Below are 18389 nucleotides of genomic sequence, written 5' to 3'. Positions count from 1 at the left end.
ATTATTAGGGCCCGAGCCAATGGGCGCAGGGCCCTATTGTTCCCCTAAGGATTATTCTTATTATTTTTATTTTTTTTTTAACCTTCCGGGGGTTTTTGGGGGCCTTAACATACTCAAAAACTCTTGAAAATTGGCATACACATTGGAACCTGCGGCCATCAGGTCGCCGCAGAGACTGGAACCTGGGCGTGGCACAGGGGCTCTACAGCGCCCCCTGGAACACCGTCAGAAAATCCTGAACCATAGCTCACACATACTTGCATGTATTTATATGAAACTCAGTACACTTATAGATCTCATTGAGCCGAACAACTTTCACGCTCTATGTCATAGGCTCCGCCCAACAGGAAGTCAGCTATTCAGGGCTGTTCAAAAAAAGCATGTTCTGGAATTTGAAATACTCCTCTGAGGTTTTCCACCCGTTCGCCACAAAACTTGGTGAACATGATCTCAAGACATTGAGGATGAAAAATTGCGAGGGGATTTTTGATATCTCGAACGGTTCGCCCGTGGTGAGGCGTTGAAATTAGGGCACAAAATTTGAAACAGGAAGTGCCTAATAACATCCGCATACATTTCCTGAGTTTCATCAAACTTCATCGGTTTGTTCATTGTAATATGTTACTCGCATATATGTAACTATAAGGTGTCAAAGTTACAGCGCCACCAACTGGCAGCAGGAAGTGTGTCATTTTCTAAATTCTTTTAATTTAGCGTCTTATTTTTACTCGATTTGCTTCAAACTTCATCAGAATAATGACAAAATACAGCTGATGTAAATCTGTTGTGGGTATACTGATATCTAATATAGTGTTGCCATGGCAACGTGTCAAACTTGAATATTCTGTTATGGTGATTTTGAGGCAGACAACAAGCTCAGATTTACATTAAACTCAGAACACATATCAGTATTAATGATATCTAGACAATGGCATAAGCTTTTAAAAGGACGTGATGGAGGCACTCTATAGCGCCACCTTTTGTCAAAAGTGGGGGGGTTAGTTTTAGCTACAGACACCAAACTTGGTACATAAATTGTTCTTATCAAGACGGACAATTTTCTAATTCACAGTCATAAGCTACGACCAACAGGAAGTCAGCTATTTTGATTTGAATATGTATTTTTGGCAAATTCGGCTGTGAATTAATGCATACTCCTCACAGGGGAAGTGCACTATACACACCAAACTTTGTCTACATGTTGACAAAACATTGAGGAACTTAAATTGCGAATGGATTTTGGATAGCTTGAACGGTTTTGCCGTGGTGATTTTTTGAAATAACAGTAAAAAGGGAAACATTAATTGTCTGGTATTTTTAAATTGCAGCTTCCAAACATTTCAAAACCATTTTTCATTTAGAGAACATGCGATTCTGAGGAAATATGTATAGTTTCACGACTTTACAACACTGTAAAATTTAAATAAAATTATAAAACTGTCAGACATCTGATCTCACTCTCTGGCATTCTCTCTGTGTGAGGGAAAGGAGGGGGGGGGGGGGTGCTTGAGGACCTGCCTGACAGAGAGAGAGAGAGATAGGGAGAGAGAGAGAGAGTTAACATCTCTTTAATCACCAGAAAAAAAACTGTAATTGTGTGTTGTTGATTTTTTTCATCATTACAGCTTAAGAAATCTCTCTATCATTTTCTATCATTTTTAGGGACGAAAAAAACCTAGTACAATTTGTAGGGCTCAGACAAAATTATTTTATATAATTAGGTTAAGAATTATGTAAATTGCAAAATAAAAAAAGATTTTAAAAATACATACACGATGACTTGTATATATTTTTTTATTCTGATAATAATTTTAAACTTATTTGATACTGACCTATGACAGCCATTCTGTGACATGACATGACATGACCTGAATTTACACAATCTTGCTGATTTAACAGTAAAACAGTTCAGCTCACAGATAAAGACTAAGCTGTAATGCAGGCAAACATATTTTACAAATGCTTATAGATCAATAAAATTGTTAAAAATGCTTTTTCACAAAGTACATAATAATAAGGCACGTTGATATTCTGATGACATTTTTTTCCAAGTGCATTTTACCAATTTCAAATCACATCAATCTTAATAAATACTATAGATCTGGTATTTCATGATTTATGAGTGATATATATAATTGTCCTCGATGGCTGGAAGTGAAAAACTCATATTCAGGAGTGCAGAATTTTTAGGCATGTCTTCTTGTCATGCATTGGTCATAGAGCTCATTGTAGCGATGCTTCAGGTGTTGAAATAGATTTGTTATAGATTATACAGGTTCACTGTTTGCAGACTGTATACAGTATGTGTATGTGGTGCAGACGCAGTAGCGAGAGCATGTTATTGTTACGCAAAAACACATTAAAATAATGTGCGAGCATGAATCTCTCCGCTTGCGTGCACATTTCCTTTACTTTGATCAAAAACGTGTCCTCTGATACATGCTGCTTTAGCAAAGCAAAAAAAAAGCAAAAAAAAAAACTTCTTTCAAAGTAAAACAATATGTATTTTAAAAAGCTAATGAATTTTACTGGTAATATAGTTTTATATAATAATTTCAGAAATGTTTATAGATCAATAAAAGTATTTTTAAAAATGGTTATAGATCATGAAAAGTGCGAATAAGCTCTCTTTGGTTTACATTAGTTAATGCATTAACTAACATGAACTAACAAGGAACAATCTATTTTTCAGATAATTTATTAATCTTTTTTATGTTAGTTATTCCTATCATTAAAAATATTATTATTTATGTTTTTTCACAGTACATAAACTAATTTTAAAATAAAAATGTAATAAAAAAAATATTATTAATAATGTATTAAAATATTTTAACTAAGCTTTAATTAACATTTATATAAACACTTATATTGAAAGAGACTGAAATTGAAGTAATTTTTACTTTTAAAAACCACTTGTAAGACACAGTTAACAAATGCAGTGAGCAGATGAAAGGACAGAACAACAAAGATATATAGTGCCCCCTATTGGCAACAGGAAGTGTCATATTTTACACTGCGACAAACTACTCCTAGAAATATTTTGACATTAATGTCTTTTTCGTGGTCAGTCTATCTTGAGTTTTTGTTAAAGGTCGTGTCCATGGCGCCATGACAAAATTGATGTCTCGCCATAGGAAGAGAAGTTGTTGTAACTCAGGCATAAAATATTCGATCTTCCCCAAACTTCAAATGTTTGATAAGAGTCTTGGCCTGAACACATCTGAAGGAAAATATTCCATTATAATGATAGCACCACCTGCTGGCAAAAAGAAGATTGGCACATATAAATGACTTTGACATATTCCACTTATATTTACGACTTTAAATGCATATTTCTCGCCGTTCGCTTTTTTTACTGAAGCCGCTTGCTGGCGGTGAGCCCGGGTGCGAGGGCCCGATCATCGCTGCTTGCAGCTTTAATTATTATTCTTCTTCTTCTTCTTCTTCTTCTTCTCCCGAATGAATCGCATTTTTGAGGGCTTTAACATGCTCAAAAAGTCATGAAACTTTGCACACTCGTCAAACCTGGTGAAAATTTTCGTCTGATATAGGATTCAGAAGAGGGTGTGGCAAAATGGCTCGACAGCGCCACCTATACCAAGAAAATCAACAGCTTTCCAGCTATGTTTCACATACATGCACGAAAATTGGCACACATATGTAACACACCAATACCTACAAAAAAGACTCTTGGAGCGAAATTCTAAACCCAACAGGAAGTCGGTTATTTTTAATATTATGAGCATATTTTGTGTAATTTTGGTCATTTCCATGTGTTGTATTTTAACGAACTCCTCCTAGAGAGTTCTTCAAATCAACACCAAATTTGGTATGCCTAATCTAAAGGCCTTTGCGATGTTAAATTGCGAAGATCCTGACTTTTCGTTGAAGGGGGTGTCCGTGGCGGCCTGGCGAATTTCGATGATTCGCCATGAAAAATGAAGTTGCTATAACTCACACATACAATGACCAATCTGCCCCAAACTTCACATGTTTGATGAGACTCCGAACCTGAACAGATTGACATGCCCATATTCAGTTATAGTCATAGCGCCACCTATTGGCAACAGGAAGTGACATATTTTACGCTGCGACGAACTACTCCTAGAAATTTTATGACATCAATGTCTTTTTTGTGGTCAGTCTAATCTAAAGGCCTGTGCGATGTTCAGTTGTGAAGATCTTGAGTTTTCGTTAAAAGGCTTGTTCATAGCGCCCCGACGAAGTTCGATGTCTCGCCATGCGAATAAAAGATGTTATAACTCAGGCATAAGATGTCCGATCTTCCCCAAACTTCACATGTGTGATAAGAGTCCTGGCCTGAACAGATCTTCAGGCCAATATTCCACCGGGTGTGGCAGAATGGCTCTATAGCGCCACCTATACACTTTCAACGGAGTGCGCCTCGAGCTATGTTTCACGTACATGTACAAAAATTGGTACACACATGTAACACTCCAATACCTACAAAAAAGTCTCTTGGTACGAAATCCGGATCCCAACAGGAAGTCGGTTATTTTGAATTTTCCCTTCAAAATTGCTGTTGTTTTTTGCCATTTTCAGGGGTTGTACTTTAACGAACTCCTCCTAGAGATTTATTCAGATCAACACCAAACTTGGTCAGTGTAATCTAAAGCCCTTTACGATAATAAATTGCGAAGGACTTGAGGTTTCGTTAAAGGGCGGGTCCATGGCGGCCTGACAAATTTCGATGTTTCGCCATGAAAAAGGAAGTTGCTGTAACTCAGACATACAATGTCCAATCTGCCCCAAACTTCACATGTTGGATAAGACTCTTGACCTGAACAGATCTACATGCCAATATTCAGTTATAGTCATAGCGCCACCTATTGGCAACAGGAAGTTACATATTTTACACTGCGACAAACTACTCCTAGAAATTTTATGACATCAATGTCTTTTTTGTGGTCAGTCTAATCTAAAGACCTGTGTGATGTTTAGTTGTGAAGATCTTGAGTTTTTGTTAAAAGGTGTGTCCATGGCGCCGTGATGAAGTTCAATGTCTCGCCGTGGGAATAAAAGATGTTATAACTCAGGCATAAAATGTCCGATCTTGCCCAAACTTCACTTGTGTGATAAGGGTCGTGGCCTGGACAGATCTGAAGGCCAATATTCCATCGAGTGTGGCAAAATGGCTCAATAGCGCCACCTATACACTTTCAACGGAGTGCGTATACACTTTAAACGGAGTGCGCCTTGAGCTATGTTTCACGTACATGTACAAAAATCGGTACACACATGTAACACACCAATATCTACGAAAAAGTCTCTTGGTACGAAGTCCGAATCCCAACAGGAAGTCAGTTATTTGGAATTTTCTCTGCAAAATTAGTGTTGTTTTGGCCATTTTCAGGGGTTGTACTTTAACGAACTCCTCCTAGATATTTATTCAGATCAACACCAAACTTGGTCAGTGTAATCTAAAGCCTTTTGCGATCTTAAATTGCGAAGATCTTGAGGTTTCGTTAAAGGGCGTGTCCATGGCGGCCTGACAAATTTCATTGTTTCGCCATGAAATAGGATGTTGTTGTAACTCAGGCATAAAATGTCCAATCCTCCCCAAACCTCACATGTTCGATAAAAGTCCTGCCCTGAACACATCTGAAGGCCAATTTTCCATTATAATGATAGCGCCACCTGCTGGCAACAGGAAGATTGGCACATATATGGAATAAACATTGATATATTCTACTTATATTTATGAGTTTAAACGCATATTTCTCACCGTTCACCTATTAACTAAAGCCACTCGCTGCCGGTGAGCCCGGGTGCGAGGGCCCGTTCATCGCTGCTTGCAGCTTTAATTTGTATTTATATTCGTATGAGGGAACAAGCCGAGGAGATCCTGCGCAGCCGCCCCTGGCTTTGTTGAAAATGTTATGCTGGATCCTCAAAAGATCTAGCATGTAGGTGGAAACTGGGACAGTGGAGTATGTTGTCTACTCCAGTTTCTCACAGTTTCTAATCTTGTGCAGTGCAACGTCTCCAAAACTGCTCACTGGCTCACCGAGTAGAATTTATTGGATTAAGGTTACAAGCGCTAATGGTTAGCTGTTTTTTGGAAGCTAAAGAAACATTTGTTTTAAATCTGTATAAGCACTTATTCATAGGGGTGTGCCGGTTTCAGAATTGGTGATGACGGTTATGACGTGAGTCAAATGTGACGGTTTATAACATAACCGTCGGGGGGTGGATGGGGGTTGTTCTTGGAGATAGCGGGTTAACTCCGTGTCAGCGTGCGCTCTGATCGGTAAAGAGGCAGAGATTTCAGACCTCCGTTTATTAAGGAGATCTGTCACAAAACTTCACAAAACACAAATCATCCGCGCCAACGTTTTTTGAGCAAATTTCAAAGCTGCACCTGCCCGCCATCCGATGCAATGCTTTGCTGATGCGAGCTGCAAAAAAAGCCATTGCCATTTGCGCATTAGCTCCGCCCACTACCGGAGAAACTGGTATGTCTTCTGCTTCTTCGAAAATGAATATGAATAATTCTAAATGAACTCTATTTTGACAGTAGAAGACAACAAAGAATAGTTTACATATAGCGTGTTGTTTAAGCGTGGTAAGACTCTCGCTCTCTCTCTTTGCATGTGTGAGAAACAGCGCTATCAGTTATAAAGTGACGGTGAGTCATGCGCATTCACACAGAGTTTACAGAGCATCAAATACAGGTGCGCTGTGCGTCCATTGAGATGAACTGAAAAGTTCAGATCGCTTGATGGAGAGAGAACTCTGAAGCTCAGATGCTGAAATTAATGCAAGGGTCATGCGCTTCAGTCTATGTAGTAAACAAACCTGCACGTCTCTGCCATTCATTAATTCACACAGAGACGCGCAGAACACGGATTTATAGTTTAAACAACTTTTGCGGCTTAACATTTACAAATACTGGTCCATATGGAGATTTTATTTGATTATTTTATGCTAACTTTGGCAAATTCCATGACTGTCCAGATTAAAATGCAACTTTCATTTTCATGACTGGATTTCGAGATTCCGTCCTCGTTTTCTGCTTCGCGGAAATCATAGAGCAAATTTCAAAGCCGCACCCGCCCGCCATCCGCTGATTATTTTGCGGTCTATGGCGATGCAATGCTTTGCTGATGCGAGCCGCAAAAAAAGCCATTGTCTGTTCTAGAAAGGATGCAGCAAATATATTTAATGCTAATGAGGCATAGGCCTACGCTGAGTTTCATTACGATGAGATGTGCTCTAGTTCACAGTGCAGTGCAAGTGAACGCGGCGCGCTGGTGCTTCCGTGTCACGGTTATCATTGTCTGCTATATTAGCTTTTTATTTATTAAAATACATGCAATTGGTTGATGAAACATTTATTAAAATTAAGATAAGATTTGTACAAAACGAAATTCGTTTTTAAGAAAAGTTTTCTACAAAGCAAAATTTTATGAAGTGGTAAATATCATGTCTGACGATTTACAAAACTTCATTAAGTGGAAAAAACCATGTCTCCCAATATATTGCGCATCTTATGATCCTATCTAAAAAATGAAAATAATTTTTGCTAAAAAATGTTTGTACAAAAATATTTTAATGACACGGTTTTGGCGGTTATAGAGTTCTGATGACGGTGTTCAACTATAACCGCCGGTCTCACGGTTATATACTAACCGTCACACCCCTACTTATTCATGTTAAGTGCTTTTCATGTAATAGCATATAAATTATCTTGTAAAGTATATATATTTTTTAATTAATTCATAAAAAATTAGCCCATCCGATCTGTGTAAAATTAATTAAAATTTAAATTTAAACTGTTGTCATTTTCTAACCGTTATTTTGTTATAAACCTGTATGACTTTCTTTCTTCTCTGGAACACAAAAAATATATTTTCAGGATTTTTGATAACCGAATAGAATGATTGATTTCCACTGTATGGTCAATAAAACACATTCAAAATATCTTCTTTTGTTTTCGTTTTCAGTTTCAGTTTTGCATGTTATATTTTATTTTATTTCTGGTTTATTTCAACCATCATTAGAGTGAATGAAATGTTGAAATTGCATTTTGTTTGCTAAATACTTTACCTGATTTCGTTAATTGAAATAGTGAACTTATGAAAATATAAAAAATGTTTGATAGCAGACAAAAAAAATCACAGAAGTCACCCAAAAATGATTTATTGGGGGCATTTTTCCACATTCAGTGTAATCTTTGTCTTTAGCCCTAGTTATTCATGGACCAGATGTCAAATATAGGCCTACTTTGTTTAATAAAATAAGGAACATACATAGTTCCTTATTTGTCCACGTGGTACAGAGTCCTGAAAAGGCGTAGGTTTGGTTTCCAAAATAAGTTGTAGCTAGCTACTGAGAGGGCCCCCTGCCGTAGCTGACGGGGGTCACAGAGAGCAGTTTCCCTCTGTGCTCACTGTTGCTCCACCATTGCCAGTAGACAGCCCTTAGTCCTCTCGAAAGCACAGCTCATACCTCATCCTGCTCGCACATGTTTCTGTAAGCGACTGTTACCTCTTAACCCTTCACATTACCGCTTAGCTTTAATTGCATTTCAAATAAACACTGCACTAATCCCATTCTACAGGGGCAAAAAACTGTGGTTTTACTGTGTCACTATGCCACAGTGTTTTAAATGTTATTTAAAACTAAAAGGTGTTGAGATGGAGATTTTTTGTCCCCTCTGCTTTCGGTTTGCACTCTTTTGGTTTGTGGGTGATTTAGTGTCATGTTCTCGTGGTGCCGAGCGGCTGCTTCTCTGGATGCTTGTATGTCGTCTGCAGCAGCGCTCTGCCTGTAGCTCTCTTGATCTGTGATAAATAGTGTTTACAACAGCCTGGCGGAGGCCCAAAGAGCAGTTCTGTTTCTTCTGGTCAGACAGCCCATCTATTATATAAAAAGGATGAACGGTTTGTGTCAGCACAATCTAGAGAAAAAATAGTTTCAGTTTAAGTGATGAGTGGGCAAAAACTTTCATGAAATTTGTTTCCGTTCTACATAACGTTGGTTTCCTCATGTGACATTTAATTTCCTTGAACAGTACGAAAAAAGATTCATCATGTTTACCGTCCAAGCAAAGCATTTTTGTCGAAATCTACCTGATTGGCTTATGCTTGGTGTTACAAATAAAAATTAAACCTCTTAATGCGTAGTGCTATTAATAGCCTAATTTTCTGACCACAGCGTGAAAGACGAGCCTAACTCACGAAGCAGTAACCGCAGTACAGCCTCCTCAGACATGCTTATGTCAGGAACAAGGTGTTTTAAAGGGTTTCAAGTGACCATGTTTAAAATGCCTGACTTCCTTTCACAATTTTCATTCTCGTAAAGGGCTTCAGTAACTCCGAGTCCGCTCTGATTGGCCTGAAGCTTTCTGACTGAGGGGGCAAAAAAAACTCCACTCACATCCTTTTTGTCAGAAATGAAGTGTAAAACTCATTGGAATGATAAAGGGATAGTTCACCCTAAAATGAAAAGAATGACATGAGGTTGAGTCATTAATGAAAGAAATTTCACTTTTGGGTGAACTATCCCTTTAAGGACTCTAGCAGGGCTGATTTAAAGGAATAGTTTACCCAGTAATGAACATTTACAATCCTTAAAGCCATCCAAGATGTAAATTGAGCTCTCATTCTGTTTATTTTTATTTGTCTTATCTTTATTTTAGAATTTAGATTAAACCTTAACCATTTACCATTTCACCATGAAAGAAAATATTAGCATCAATCGTGAATTTTATATTTTAAAACAAGCTAATTATACACAAAGGAAGCTAAATAACGGTCTCTTCTTGGATGTCACATGTCATGTAGATGTTGACATGCAGAACAAATGAGATATAATCACATTTCCTCAAACTACGAAGAAAACAGACATTCTGCCTCCTATACAGTAGGTAGCACTGCTTACCAACAGTGAACTAGGCTCTAAGACACCCTTCAACTCCAGAAGCCTGGCATTTGATCAGCCAATAGGAAAGTCTCTTGAGACCTCAGTGCTCTGTGTTCTCTGAGGGATTACATCGCAGTGGGTCGATGCAAAACATTGTGACTGACAGGCAGAGAGCCCTTAAATGTAGCTTCTTTGACCTTTGACTGCTGTTATAATGTATTTTCAGTGGAAGTGAAGCAATTAGCTGTTACTTTCTCTTTGATTAAAATTGGTATTTCAAACTGATTAGATCTAATTATGTTAGATCCTAAATGACTGTTATCTTCTGTGAATGGCAGATATCACATCACAATTTGGTTGCAAAATTGTTCATGTTCTCATGTACTGTTCATGCATTTATTTTTATGGATTTATTTATAAATCCTCTAATCTGCGGTAAATTCCCCCAGGTGCGTGATTTCACAGAGCAGCAGTTACTACACGGAGCCGTTGTTAACTGAGAAGATGCGCAAATAAATGCTGAAAATGAACGTGGATTTGCGCATCTTCTCAGTTAACAATGGCTCCGTGTAGTAACAGCTGCTCTATGTGAAATCACGCATCGGAGCAGCCCTAATTTTATGATTTAAAAATTTACATATTTACAGGAATGTGCAATATATTAGTACTCCAATTATTTACCAACATGATTGATACTATACATGTTCTTACTGTACGTTATTATTTTGTGATGCTCAAATTCACTGTATCATTTAATGCTATATATATATATATATATATATATATATATATATATATATATCTTTACCAGTATATGCTCTCTTAAAATTAATCTTTAAAAAACAGTTACAGTAAATACTGTTAGGTTTAATCTTTAGCAAATCATATTCATTGTTGTTAAGGTATGTTATAATGTTGCGATGGTTAAATTCACTTGTAGTATTTAAGATGATAGACTTTAGTTCTTAGTCTTTTATTTATAACGTATTTACAAAATAGCATCAAATTTGAATGTCCCCCACTTATCAGCCACATTTTTAATTTCAATGCAACCTTACTTATTTGTAGTTTTCCTACACTTCATATTTATTATTTACTGCTCTGAGGATTGTCTGTTGCTGCAGAGTGTCAAACATCTTTGATCTCCCATGGTGCTTCATGCCTGTTTGATTGCTCATAATTACCCTGGTGCATGCACATCCTCAAACAAACAGATATATCACAGTAATTAAGGCCTTCTGCAGTCCTCTTGAGTTTAGTTAGCGCTATTGTTATTTATTTATTTCTTAATAGAGGGAAAGAACCTATGAGTCACCAGATCTTTTTGTTGGAATGAAAACTGGCCACAGCAGTTTTAAATTCCCACTTCTCTTGGTATAGCAGTAATTTCCATTATTACAGTTTTATTACAAAAATGCTCTAGTGTTGTTTTCATAAGAGCAAACTGTGCAAAGCAGGAACTGATGACTGTTGAATGTAGCACATTGTTTCAGACCCTGACCGGAGCAAAGTAGAGCATTGTGCCACAGAGATATCGCCCTCTGATGAGCAGAACACATCACTCACACTCATGGCTTTCTGTGCCCAGCACATCTCAGCACCTCCTGTTTGTGTGCTTTGATTGGTTCAGTGTCACAAAAATAATTATGTTCATCACAAAAGCGTGTGGTTGCTGTAGCTGTTAACCAGTATAAGTACATCTGATTGGCACAAGTCTTTCAAGTGTTGGAATTATGTTGCTTATTGGTAGCCTGACAGGCAATTGAGTCTTGTAGGTGGATTTTTAGTAAATGTTCTTTCAAATAATTAAATTAGGTTATTTATTTTCAACATATTTGTACATTTCATTTGCTATTATTAAATTGTGTTAAATGTATATTTACATAGGCCACCTTGCTCTCAAGACATTGGTGTTTGTCACACGTTTCCATGCCTATATTGGGTGACCACTACATTTGACTCCCATTTAAAGACCTGGACCCTGAGCAAGTAACCAGTAACTGAATCTCTCTCCTCTTTCTCTCTCCTTCTCTCTAGATAAACGAGTTGAGCCATGTTCAGATCCCCATCATGCTAATGCCTGATGACTTCAAAGCCTACTCGAAGATTAAGGTGGACAACCACCTTTTCAACAAGTGAGTTCTTCTCAAGGTTTTCCCCATTCCCAACTGTTATGTTCCAACATATTTTAATCTTTGAATCATGTTAGAGAGGTGAATCTTATGAAATCTGTCAAGAACATGTCTGAATTAGATTTCATTTAAAAAGACTGTGTTTTACTCGCCCTCAAGCTATCCTAGGTGTATATGTCTTTTTTTTTTCTTTCAGACGAATCCAATCTGAGTTATATAAAAAATTGTCCTGGCTCTTTTAAAGCTGCGGTAGGGAACTTTTGACGCTCTAGCGGTTAATAAACAGAACTGCTTGCGTCTTGCGGAAGAACATCGTAGCCGGAACTACTTCTCTCTGTTTATGTCTATGAAGAATCACAAAGGTACTGGGTTACTCCGCCGCGGTACCCCCGAAGCAATCTAAAATAGTCAGAATATAAACACTTATTATAGGTGCACCCTAGTGATTCAGGAAAAGCCAAAAACACGGTTTGGAAAATTGATTCATAGTGTACTCGCTTATTATATACATTTTTCTACATATTGAACACAAACAAAGTTACGGACCGCAGCTCTGATTGGTTGTTTTTTACCGGGAGCGATGGAGTTTCTGCAAATGGCAATAGGACCACTGGGAGGTGCCAGAGGAGCTTGATTTTTTTTCACAGCTTATCTGTCTCATATTCTACTGGCAGGACATAATGACATGTTTAATAAATATGTAAAAAATATTTTTTTTACAAAAGTTCCCTACAGCACCTTTAAACTCTATCATTGTAGTGGTTGGGTGTCCAAAACACGTTAAGTAAAGTGCGCGCATCCGTAATAAAACATGCCTCACACGGCTCTGGGGGGTTAATGAAAGCCTCCTGTAGTGAATCCATGCATTTTTTTGTCAGAAAAATATCCACATTTCAAATGTTATAAAAACTTATAAAATCCATCTGTCATAAACGGAAGCAGTTCTGGTGGATGACGTAGGACGTCGCCATTGTGTGAATAGTGACGAACGCGGAGGGAGAACAAAACAAAATGCCAGTCATAATTAGAAGCACAAAACGAGGATTTGTAAAGAAAAATGTCTGAGGATTTCTGTACTAGCCAAGAGGAGACTTTTCCTTGGCTAAAGTTAGGAAACTTTGCCTCCTTAAACAAACTCGCGAGAGTAGCATATCTCCGAGGTGCGTGAGTGATGCGTACATCCTACGTCATCCACCGGAACACTTTCGCATACTACATTCATAAGGATATTTTTCTTAGTGAAACGCAAGAATTCGTTACAAGAGGCCTTTATTCGAGCTGTGTGAGGCATGGTTTATTATGGATGCGCGCACTTTATTTAACACGTTTGAGTTTTTGTAACCGTTGAACAGAAACACCCACCCACTACAGTGATAGAGCTTAGAAGAGCCAGGACAATTTTTTATAAAACTCCAGTTGGATTCGTCTGAAAGAAGAAAGTCATATACACCTAGGATGCCTTGAGGGTGAGTAAAACACAGGCTGATATTCATTTTTGGGTGAACTAACCTTTTAAGTTAGAAGTAAAAAATGTTGGTAGGACACAGTAGCATTTAATTTAAACCAAGTTTAGACTTAAAGCAAAAAAGCATGGTTAATAATTAACCAACAGACTTTTCTTTGTGAGATTTAACCAGACAATTCTCGAGATGTTTCTTCGCTTTTATGCTTTTTCTTCTTTGCTTTTCAGAGAGAATATGCCAAGCCATTTTAAGTTTAAAGAGTATTGCCCTCTTGTTTTCCGGAATTTGAGAGAGAGGTTCAGCATCGATGACCAGGACTTCCAGGTAGGCTTTGTGAAAGAGAGAAGAAATGATCCAAGGTGTCGCATTCAATGTGTCTTAAAACCACAGCAAATTACTGCAGTTGAACCACACAAAACACCAGTGTACTCACTACTAAACAATGCAGTCTCTGTGAGAAAAGCCCATGATTACCAAGAGGTAATTTAGTCATTAACCACTCAATTTGCTGTCGTAATGAAGACCATTATTCCCCATAATAACACCGTAATGTCAGAGCTGTCCTTGTATCCTTCAGCCTCCCACGAACATTCTTAATTCCCCTTATATTCTTTTCCTTATATCCCTTTCATGGAAGAAAATACCTTTTTTAGCAAGAATAGTCGCAATCAATGTGCAATAAATGGAAAGGCTCTTCTCAACATTTCTTATTTTGGATAATGAGGAAGATTTGCCTTTGCTCCTGTAATCAGAAAACGCTAAGGGCCTTGGTTAGAGCTCCCTGTCTGCTTATGTGGTTTTAAAAGGCATTACGTCAACCCTACACATGCGCAAAAACATCAGCTTCCCAGAATGTGCTGCTTATTTTATGGTCTTGATTAGAGATGTTCAATATGAGCTGTTTACCTCAGGTATACCGTTGTATTGGCTTCCTGTGTTATACATCAGAGAAGAATGAAACCACCATTGCACTAAGACAAGCTAGCAGAAAGAGTTTTGCAAATTTAGAAGTGTGTTTAACAACTCTGTATTTTCTAAATAGACTAGTCAGTGTGAAGGAGGCCCTATGTCAGGGGGCTGATGCTCACTTGTACGCCTCAGAAAACTTCCAACGGAGCCACAAGATGACTTAAAACGAACATTGAAGTGCAAAAGTTAGGTTCCAGAAGTAAAAAAGAAAGTCATTTTCTTCATAGTCATATTGTTTTTTTTTTTTTAATAAAACTTTAAAGATGTACTTGTTGTGAGCTCCGGGATTGTGAATCAGTTCTATGCTTTTGTTGAAACCATCTGTTCACATCATTTCAGCTTATTTTCAAGTTTGACTGTTGAAGACTAGTCATTTGTAATTTGATTCTGTCATTCCAATGATTCATGGGATTGTAGTTCCGTAAGACCTTCTTTCATTTTCGGAGCACAAATTATATTTTTGATAAAATCCAAGACCTCTCTGACCCTCCATAGACCGCAAGAGAAACTTCCACGGTCAAGGCACAGAAATGTAGCAAGGATATTGGTAAAATAGTGAATGTGGCATCAGGAGTTCAACCATAAGTTTACAAAGCTGCGAGAATACTTTTTGTGCGCAAAGAAAAAAAAACACTTTATTTAACAATTCTTTTCCTCATCCCGTCTGCAGTGACGCATCACGACGCATGCACACATCCAGTTCATGTAAACAAAGCATGCACATTGCGCTGCTGCTTAACATACCACGTGATTCAAACCTTAAAATTGTTTAACTTCAATGAAAGTTTACAATTTTGTGCACTTTTTAATAAAAGATCAAAAAGGATAAATGATGCAGATTTATTTTTACAGCCGCCTTTGCTCATATTAATCAAAGGTGTCAATATTAGTGGGAGGCACTGTATGAAGTAATATCATTTTAAAAGTATAGTTATTGTAACGGTCAAAGTCATGTAAATGAATCAAATCTTATTATGCATTTTTTCTAGATATGCTATGTTTAAAATATTTTATATAGGTTTATAGAAACTGAAAAATATTTTTTTAATCCTTATCTTTGATCCTAGTTAATTACTACTGGAAGAGACCTTGTAATATGATTGTGGAGTCAATAACAGCCATTAAAAAGAAAAGGTTGAAAACCCGTCCTATATAATTATGCTAGTTTAGGACTGCTTTTCATGTTGGTCATAAGTGGGCGGTACTTGGGACTGGACGTTAAGCCACAAGTCAAATATCTACCTGTATAACAAAGCTGTTTTGTAATCGTGATCTAGCGTAATACCGCTATGACTTCCTAGAGTTGTGGTTCCTCAGTCCACCCTGCATCTTCTGCCTCATCATCACTATTTTCAGCCCATCCGTGCACACACTTCCCTGCGGAACAAGCCGTCGGCTGAACAGCTACAAGCCCTAACCTGCATGACTCAGCCTGTGAAACCTTTAGACATTTCACATCCTGCTTTTGGTTTTGTGTTTAATGGCTAAACTTGATGAATATAAATCCAAGCACATGTAGAAAGAGGCTCTGATACTCAGACCGAGGGAGGTGGTAGGGAAACGTGTGGGTGTTTATGAGTTTGAGGTAGCAGACCTTGGGAATGTATGTAGAGTGATTCGAGCTGCTCTGTGCAGCTGTGTCCTTCACTCACCCTCACGGAGCAGAGACCCTCCGGTCCTTTCAAGTGCACCATGCGTCCACCGTTTTTTTTTTTTTTTTTTGTATATATAACTGGAACAGACACAAGGGCAGACCACTTCAGTCGGTGAGGGAAAATGGTTGGATATTGCAGAGTGTTTTAATGTCAGTGGTCATGTGTTTGTGGGCAGGGCAATTATAGTAGTGATTTGCACACCAGATCACCAGAAACATACATACCCTTTTCTGTATTTTTGATGTAGCCTTGGTGAGCTTTAGCTACTTCTTTCAAAAACATGAAAAGAAACCTCACGCCTTTAAACAGTAGTGCATGATATTTGTAAATGAAATCATTTCATTTCAGATATAATATATATAGTGGCTCTGCAACACAACAAATGTCCCCCATCGACAGTATTGATAGGAATTTCGTTTTGTTGCATTGGACTAGCCAAATTGAGTGGCTTCCTGAATAATGACATTAGTTGGATTGAAACCAGCAGGTTCAAGGGGCTGATTTTCTGGCTCAAAACAGCCTTTTACATTAGCTTGTGTAACATTGCCACCATTTTTGTGTGTGCTAAGACCTCTTTCCTATGTGTGTTGGCAGAACTCTTTGACACGCAGCGCGCCCCTCGTCAGTGAAGCTCAGGGACGTAGTGGTGCTCGCTTCCACACCTCCTACGACAAGAGGTACGTCATCAAAACCATAAGCAGTGAGGACGTGGCCGAGATGCACAACATCCTCAAAAAGTACCACCAGGTGCGAACAAGCTCCTTCATTCTCCATGTTTTCCCAATCATTTGTACATTGACATGCACATTTCTTGTGAGCCAGGTATAATGTCTTTTTAATGTCTTTTTTTCACTGCAGTATATTGTGGAATGTCATGGTACCACACTCCTGCCACAGTTTCTAGGCATGTACCGCCTCACTGTAGATGGAGATGAGACTTACATGATAGTCACACGCAACGTTTTCAGCCACCGGTTGTCTGTGTATAAGAAATATGACCTGAAGGTAAGGATTATGAAAAAAGACTGGCCAAGTCAAACCAGACGACGGTTATGATATGCTTTGACATGTTCCAATTTTTCTTCTCTGTAGGGATCTACTGTTGCCAGAGAGGCAAGTGACAAAGAAAAGGTCAGTTTCACCCTCAAACACACAAATCTGATCTGAATGTTTTCAGTTTGGACTTTTTCAATCTTTTTCATTGGTGTTTAGAGTGTGTTGTATGTCAGGTCATTGTATGGAGATGGTTCTTTCTGTAGTGGCTAATCATCTGTCTCTTCAAGCACCTTAATTTAGTGTGAAACAGAGAGTGAGGCGTGCTGGTTTTAGAGCGTCTGTGTGATTATCGGGTGCACAGATGTAGATCTATCCTATACTTAGAGTGTCAAGGTGAAGCAGAGTCCATGGTGCTTTTTTAAGCTTTGGAGATTAAAGCAAAGAGGCTGGAAGCTTCAGTAGCATCAACACTGGCACTGAAAATAAAACAGGGTTTAATGGCAGTGGATGGGCTGGGCGCCTGTCACGAGGTACTAGAACTCAACAAAGAAGAAATATGAAAGTTAGCTATGTATCCTTGTAATTTCACATGTCTGTCTATTACTAGGCATTATTTAGCATTGTCGTGCATGGTGTATTCAAAGAGACATTTCTCACATATTCTCCGTTCATAGAAGCATACAGAAATAAAAAGTCCCCATCTTTGAACAACAGCACGCAAGTTTTTTGGGAAACACTTGTTTAGTGTATTTTTTTTTTGTTGTTGTCCACAAATCCCCCCCGCTGCTGATATTACACTTCATAAATAAATGTAAAAAAGTGAGAAAAATTATAAAAACTCACACTAAATTATGTAATGAAATATTATCAATTATTGTCTACAATCAATTAAATGTAATATTTTAAACATTTTTTATAATATATATTCAGAAAGCTTGTCTTATGACACAATTTTGCATCAAATGTATCTTGTCGTTAATGATTTGTAGACATTTCTGCTGAAAAACTAGACCAAAATGCTGATTGGAGACATTATTTGTTAAAATGATTGTGCAGCACCATCTCTCATCTGTCACACAGATTTACTGTCAATATAAAATCCAATGTCTGAATAAATGTTGAGCCTGTTGCTGTCCTGTTACAGGCCAAAGCAAAACAATAGAGGAGTAGAAATAAAAGTTAAATTTCTTCATATGCTCTGTTAGTTTTCTAAGAATAGCCTTTTTTTGTTTTTTAAGTGTGCCTGTACATGTATTGGTACAAATGTGGACTTTGAAGTAGCTTTC

General features: G+C 37.9%; 1 protein-coding gene across 1 annotated transcript in view; it reads left to right on the top strand.

Annotated features, from left to right (window-relative positions):
- pip4k2aa (phosphatidylinositol-5-phosphate 4-kinase, type II, alpha a) overlaps positions 1-18389 on the top strand; it is a 32671-nt gene that overhangs the window by 7728 nt on the left and 6554 nt on the right. Inside the window, exons 2-6 of the mRNA XM_052595788.1 lie at positions 11926-12023; positions 13711-13807; positions 16702-16854; positions 16966-17112; positions 17200-17238. Of these exons, the coding sequence (XP_052451748.1) occupies positions 11926-12023; positions 13711-13807; positions 16702-16854; positions 16966-17112; positions 17200-17238 (534 nt within the window). The remainder of the gene's footprint in view (positions 1-11925; positions 12024-13710; positions 13808-16701; positions 16855-16965; positions 17113-17199; positions 17239-18389) is intronic.

The sequence above is a fragment of the Carassius gibelio genome, chromosome B24, assembly GCF_023724105.1.
Source record: "Carassius gibelio isolate Cgi1373 ecotype wild population from Czech Republic chromosome B24, carGib1.2-hapl.c, whole genome shotgun sequence".
Classification (NCBI taxonomy): domain Eukaryota; kingdom Metazoa; phylum Chordata; class Actinopteri; order Cypriniformes; family Cyprinidae; genus Carassius; species Carassius gibelio.
This window is presented reverse-complemented; position numbering and strand designations above follow the sequence as displayed.